Genomic DNA, 7854 nt, shown 5'->3' with positions numbered 1-7854 from the left:
TACAAATATAGACATATATATACACATATGTACATATATATACATATTATACATATATACATATACACATACATATACATACTATACATACATATACACATACATATACATACAGATGTGTACATACATATATACATATATTATTATTATACATATACATACAGATGTATACATATATACATATATATATTACATATACATATATAATACACACACACACATAATAGGTGGAGAATTCACAAAAAAACAAGACGAAGACAGGTGGCGTAGATAACAAACATATATTAGTTTACCGCTCAAGAAGTAAAAAAAGTCTTTAACATTTGATTTTATTGTTGTTGTTGTTATTATTATTATAGTATTCAGGTCACTGCCTGGAATAGATACATCATACTACATTTATACACCCGTCTTCGTCTTTTGTTTTTTCATACGTACGTATGTACATACATACATACATACACACATACATACATATCAGGCATGTGCCGGCACTAATTACTCAGTGTAAGCAGTTGGTAACCTTCATGTAGTAAAACACACAAAAAAATAAGTGAAACACAGGCACGTGACTGAGTTGAAGGCAGATTTACTTCTGCCTTTATAGCCCATAAAGAAAACAGTATTGTAGGAGTGCATGCAGCATGTGTACCACATCATTACTATGCATTGCTTAGATACTGAGATTGAAAAGCAGGGGCGAATTATGTCTACCTGATGTACAAAAAAATAAAATATTTTGTATTTTATGCATAGTAATCAGAGTAACCTTCAAATTGAATTAGGTGCATATTTTGCCATAAAAGGGAAATGTTGCTATTGATCTATTTTATTCAAGGTAGACACTGCCTACTTTGCCTACCTAGGTAGCATGTCCCTGATCCATCCATCCAACCATATATACATACATAAGAGAAGAGAAAATATACACAGTTGTGGAAATTAGCTGCCCAGCAGGTGTTAACATAAAGCTGAAGATCAGTGAAAAATAGAACACCTATGCTGAACTATTGAGAAATTTTCAGTTACTCTATCCAGATTACAAGTTTAGGTTTATACCTGTAATTATTGGGGCCCTGGGATATGTAACACACTGCCTAAATACCGATCTTGAGAAATTAGGATTCTCAAAACCAGAGAGGAGAAAGCTAATTTGAAGACTACAGATCCAATCCATCACTGAAACTGTAAAAATCTGTAAAACTATCCAGAAATTTATCATTTAAATATATATAAGCATGTCTAGATATGCAACTATATGCATGAGAATACATACATAAAACATACATACATACAAACAAACAAACAAAAATACCCAGTTGTTGATGTTGAAATTCCAATGAAGGAACCTTGGATCTAGGTAAGAAACTGGTTCTTTCTCTATTGGCAAGAAATCTTGAAATAAACTGAATAATGACACACATACATATGTTACACATCACTGCTTGCAATGTGGTTTGCATAATTTTAGTCTTCAAAAGACACCACACAATGCTGGCTACGCGAGCAGGCCAACATTTTACCCAGATCAAAAGGAAGACTGGAACGATGAGAAAAGAAGTATTTTTTTCTCAAGAACATGTGCTGCCCAGTCTGGGAATTAATCTGACAATTGTGAGTGCAACAGGCCATGCTCCTTCACAAAAAGTAAACTGATTACATGGAAAGCAGTCACTAAGGTGATGATGATCAAGGTTTTATTATTTCTTACTTTCACCTTTTATATTTAAAAAAAAAAAAATTATTGTATCACTTGAAATAGGCAGTGAAGACTTGTTATTAGTTTAATATTGTTACTAAGTTGGCAAAGCATGAACATCACAAGTTCCTTAGAGACGAATCAATTACTGACTGATACCTTGCATTACAAAAAGCTCAGCCAACTTGCATGAGACGATAGGTGTCATGTCATTATTACTTATATAAAGTAATCGTAATCACCCACCTCTCATCACTCCTAATCCAGCAGACTATGATGATTCAGCTGTGACCCCCCCCCCAAATATTGTGTGTGTTATATATTATATATAATATATATCTATATATACATATAAATATATATATATATATATATATTTATCAACCAAAGTTTTACCCACTGTTAAGATAGTAAGGTGTGGATCTGAAGATGATCTATGTAGAAACTATCCCATACTCTTGTTTATTTGTATTCATCTATTTACAAAAACAAGTGAAAGTTGGCTGAAAAATGCCAACAGAATATCTGTAAGTAATCTTTTCTTAAGTGCAAGATCATGTACAATATCTTTGTGTTTAAACAAGCCCATCTGTTTAAGTAACATGTTATCACTTCAGCTTCGTATAAGCACATTACAATATTGAATCAAATGTGGAAGAAGAGTTTTTGAGAACTCCAGAGCAGAGCAAGTTTGAATACCATTTTCTTTGTCTCTTTTCTACATAGTTTATTTATGCTAACATTTCATATCATTTCACAATGGGAGTCAGATTTGTATATATGACATGAATGTTAATGCTAAAAAGGGAAAAGAAACTGCACATAAGCCAATTCAATGACACCCACCCACATGCAGGCATGTGTATATATTATTTGGCTGTAAAATTATATATTAACTGAAGGGCTGAGAATTTCATGCATTACACTTATCAAACTGATATATATGTACGTGTGCATATGTATATACATATATATATATATATATATATACGGACACACACATATATATATATATGATCTTTTACTTGTTTCAGTCATTTGAATGCAGTCATGCTGGAGCACTGCCTTTTAGTCAAACAAATCAACCCCAGGACTTATACCTATCAGTCTCTTATTGCCAAACCACTAGGTTTTGGGGACATAAACACACCTGCATCGGTTGTCAAGCGATGGTGGGGGGACAAACAGACATATACACCATTGATGCTATATTCCCGACAAGGCAACTGTAGGAGAAATACCTAGCCAAATATAAACTCCTATACTTGGCTTTTGTTGATTTGGAGAAAGCCTTTAACAGGGTCCCCCAAATCCCTTATCTGGTGGGTAACATGGAAACTAGGGATAGACGAGTGGTTAATAAGAGCTGTACTGAGATGCTGTCAGTATGGTATGGGTTGGCAATGAATATAATGAAGAATTCCAGGTAGAAGTAGGGGTTCACCAAGGATCAACCCTCAGCCCCCTCTTATTCGTCATAGTCATCCAGGTAATAATAGAGGAATTCAAGACAGGCTGCCCCTGGGAGCTCCTCTATGCTGATAACCTTGCTCTCATAGCTGAATCACTACCAGAACTAGAGAAGAAATTTCAGGTGTGGACATAGATAGGCTTGAAAGAAATGAAGCTAATATGATCCGCTGGATGTGTAATGTCAGTATGCACACACAACAAAGAGTAAGCGCCCTGAGAAAAATGTTGGACATAAGAAGCATCAGATGTGGTGTGCAAGAGAGACAACTGCACTGGTATGGTCATGTGCTGTGTATGGATGAGAAGAGCTGTGTGAAGAAGTGTCATTCCCTAACAGTAGAAGGAACCTTTGGAAGTGGGAGACCCAGGACGACATGAAATGAGGTGGTGAAGCATGACCTTCAAACGTTGGGCCTCACAGAGGAGATGGAGATATGCTATGATTGAGAAGACCTGGCAAGTAAAGTGAGATCACAGCCATAGCCTATACTAGTGTTGCATAACCAACCCATTTAAAAAGTACCTTTGAATCATCAGGCTACATGCTGTGCTTGAGATCTATTGAGTCAAGTAAAATCAAAATCTCAATCAAATCAAAATCAAAAATGGAAATTGTATTTGTGGCCAATACCAGTGCCACCTGACAGGCTCCCGTGCTAGTAACATGCAAGCGTGGGTCGTTGCCAGTGCCACAGAAAAAGCACCATCCCAATGTGATCAATGTCAGTCCCCACCTCCCCCTTGCCCCGACTGGCTCCTGTGCCGGCAGCACATAAAAAGCACCATCCAAACAAGGCTGATGCCAGTGCCACCTGATTGGCTCCCATGCTGGTGCCACATAAAAAGCACCCACTACACTCTCAGAATGGTTGGCGTTAGGAAGGGTATCCAGCTGTAGAAACATTGCCAGATCAGATTGGAGCCTGGTGCAGCTTCCTGGCCTGCCAGTCCCAAAGCCAAACCGTTCAACCCATGCCAGCATGGAAAACGGACGTTAAACAATGATGACATAGAGATACACATGCACAAATATATAAATTCATACACACACACACACACACACACGATCTGGCCATATCGTTCGAATGGGGGATGAATGCACACCTAAACAGTTGTTTTATGGCGAGCTTGCAGAGGGGAGACGTAATCGGTGTAAACCTAAAAAGAGGTTTAAGGACAGTATAAAAACTACCATGAAGTCACCTGGAATGGATCCAAAAGCCATAGAAACCCTTGCTTCAGATCAAGCTGGATGGTAAACAAAAGTGTGGAGTGGAGTGAAAGCATTTGAAAAGGCCAGGATAACACATGCAAGACTCAAGAGATTTAAAGAAGAATGTTGCGATCGAGAAGGTGAATCTCAGTGATCTTTTTGTGTGCACAATTCGTGACAGAACCAAGCCTTTCTTTTGTTGGGCACAGAATGGATTTGATAGATGGAAACTAACTAGCAAAGATGTCCCCTTCCTCACCACTTGACACCCGTCTGTTGGTTTATTTACATCTTTGCAGCTTAACAGTTTGGCAATAGAGATCAATAGAATAAATGCCAAACTTAAAAAAATCAAGTACAGGTAGCGATTTGTTCGACTAAAGCCTATAGATTGATTCGACAAGAGAGAGGATTTTGTTATTTTATTAATTCTGTTACCAGAACTCTTTCAAACTGCATAATTTCATGTGTCAGTTTTATCTATCCATTTCTGAAATAAATCACATAGCATAAAGATGTCTCACAGACAGATTTTTATTTTTATTTTATTTTATTCTTTTAATACAGATGCAAGCAATAAATACAGAGGCCACTCGTCCTGCTAAAAATAGCAACCAAATCTCCCTCTAATCATGCCGGAAGGAAGGAAGCAATGAATGGTGCACTCTTAGATATATTACTCCTAAGAAAAGCAAAAAAGGGGCAGGGTCGTGGCTGGCTATATCTTTGTCTGCTGGACTAAGACTAACCTGGGTCTAAATAATCAGCCATAACTATTCACCCGTATGCGAACGATCGTTTTGCTACACAGATTTACATTCAATATTAGTCGGAATAAAGATTGGCGAACTGGTAGAATCGTTAAGCACGTCGGACAAAATGCTTGGCAGTATTTCTTCCGGCTCTTTATGTTCTGGTTTCAAATTTCACCGACGTCGACTTTGCCTTCCATAAATCGAGGTCGATAAAATAAGTAATGGTTGAACACAGAATCAATGTAATTGACCAGTCCCATCTTTTAAAATTGCTGGCATTGGACCAAAATTTGAAACTGATATTAACGTGAGTAATGATTTCAATATTTCAAGTAAGGAATACTAACATGTCATGATAAAATCATCTGAGACCACATCAAGAACTTTTATGTTCCTGATTTGCCAATTTCCAACCAAGAATGTGAATTGCAAACAGGATTCAAAACTTACAAAAATAAAGTAAAAAGATTTTTTTTTTCAGACTGAATATACTCATATACTTCATATACTCTATTAGATATAAGATGTTGAAGGAGAGCGGAATTTTTAAAAATATGTAAAGGAGCGGAAACTGTTCAAGAACTGGTGCAAAGACAGGAAAAGCTGACAGATGAAGTGAAGAATTGAGGAGAGACAGAAAAGGTGAATAAGAGAGGATGAGACAGCAAGAGAGAATCTGTTGATACAGTAATAAAAAATATGTGGATCAGAACGCACGCCTACACATTCTAATCTTCAAACACATACTTGTTACATTAAAAGAACACAGAGACAAACACGCACACTAACTCATAGACTACACACACAATCAGACTACGCAACAAACACACAAATAGACACACACACACACATAATCACAGACTAAACACAAACTAACAGACTGCACACATCACAAGTCAGATACACACACACACACACACAAATTGCTTACAATTCAAACACACACATATTCACGCAAGGCACTTCCACCAAGTTTAGGGATAGGTACGCTTTAATAAAGATAACTTCCTGAATATCAATTAAGCTGTAATTTGTAGAGAAACAATTATGGGGAGCAAATAAAACTGATAAAGAGAACTGTGCTGTAATTACTAGTAATTACATACAGAAAAAAAGTTTAGAAGATGAGAAACTGTCCGATTAACTATAACAGGACATTTTCTCCATTTTGGAAGTTGTCAAAAATATTCTTCCTCGGGCAACAAGTCTTCAGTCCCGGCATCAAACAGATACCATTAAGTTGTTAATTCTCACGGTTTAATAAGTTGAAAATTAGTATTTTATGTGAATATTAACATTATCACCAATAAATTTATTACTTTCAGAATAAAAAGTCAATTATTTTACACAAAAATAATAGTCAAGAATGGTATATTGCTTACATATATATATATTGGTTAGATGAAGATTTTTTCAAAGTGCATATTAATTGAGAATGTTATATATATATAACATCTCAATTAATATATATATATATATATATATATTATATATATATATATATAATTTTAAAATATTTCCATTTAATATGTATTGTAGTATATCGTCGAAAAAGAAAAACATACGTAGATATGTATACTTAGATAAATATACACAAATATATATATATATTTATATAAGCAAACATGAATACGCAATCATACATACATATGCCTATATATATATACATACACACATTCGTGTATATATACACATACACACACATTCGTATATAATAACAATACTCAGAAATCAAAGAACAATATACATAGGAAGATATAGTATCTCTTACCCTTGATTTAGATCGTTAGCTGTGTTATCAAGCCAAATTCGAACTTGGATCGAATTACCTTCTTTGACCAAAGTGAAAATATCGTCCATGGTGTAGCAGAATTCTTCAGACAGCCGCCAGACAGGCAGACAGACACTGAGTGGTTAATTAACTTTTACGAACGATAACTCTTCACGCCAACTTTACAAGGCAATGACTTCCTAAAGTGAATTTACAGATTAACAAAAAAAATAAATAAATAAATAAAAAGAATAAGCACTTTCTCCTTCTTCGCTACAGTACGTAGCACCCGATATATTTTATTGTGTCTCGGTTTATTTATCTAAATAAATAACATCAAATGTATTTTAAAATAATTATAACTGTGACAACGTCTTGTCATTCACGTTTAGAATACCTTAGAAAATAAATCAGCCCCAGTACTTGACTGGCACTTTATCTTATCGAACTCCTAACTACCGTCCTGGGAGATGAACGATGAAGCTGAATTCGGCAGGATTTGAACTCAGAACGAAAAAAGTGTGACTAAATACCATAAGGTATTTTGTTCCGCTCGATTTACAGCAATCGCAAGCATTCTTCACTTTAGTCGTCTGCAAAAGTTTGGCAACTTGCGGATCCATAAATGGGTTTTTATGACAGATTTTAACTATCAACTCAATAATAACTATTGTCGTTGTTGTTTATCACCCAACTCCCAGGTCAGCATTGTACGATATCACCTATGATCAAAGTAATATCAACCGTGACCACTCCATCGTTTTTCTATCTAACTAACCTGTAGCGTCATGTTGTCTCCATTCTTTGCTTTCTACGGTAGTATTTCCACATCAAAAGTAGTTGGTCTCTTGTCACCTCCACTCAAGCATTTCCAACTCATTCATCTCATCTTCTCTTGTCCCTTTCTGAACTTCAACTCCTTGGAATTTCAATTATGCAACCA

General features: G+C 35.7%; 1 protein-coding gene across 2 annotated transcripts in view; it reads right to left on the bottom strand.

Annotated features, from left to right (window-relative positions):
* Positions 1 to 7063, bottom strand: part of LOC115222698 (integrin-linked protein kinase) — an 82380-nt gene extending 75317 nt beyond the window's left edge. For both annotated transcript variants that reach the window (XM_029793023.2, XM_029793024.2), the window contains exon 1: positions 6912 to 7063. In XM_029793023.2, coding sequence (XP_029648883.1) covers positions 6912 to 7000 — 89 coding nt within the window. In that variant the 5' untranslated portion in view covers positions 7001 to 7063. The remainder of the gene's footprint in view (positions 1 to 6911) is intronic.
* Between the last annotated feature and the right edge of the window lie 791 nt (positions 7064 to 7854).

The sequence above is a fragment of the Octopus sinensis genome, linkage group LG20 (assembly GCF_006345805.1).
Source record: "Octopus sinensis linkage group LG20, ASM634580v1, whole genome shotgun sequence".
NCBI classification, from domain to species: Eukaryota; Metazoa; Mollusca; class Cephalopoda; order Octopoda; family Octopodidae; genus Octopus; species Octopus sinensis.
Note: the sequence above shows the minus strand (reverse complement) of the source record. Positions and strands in the feature narration are given on the sequence as shown.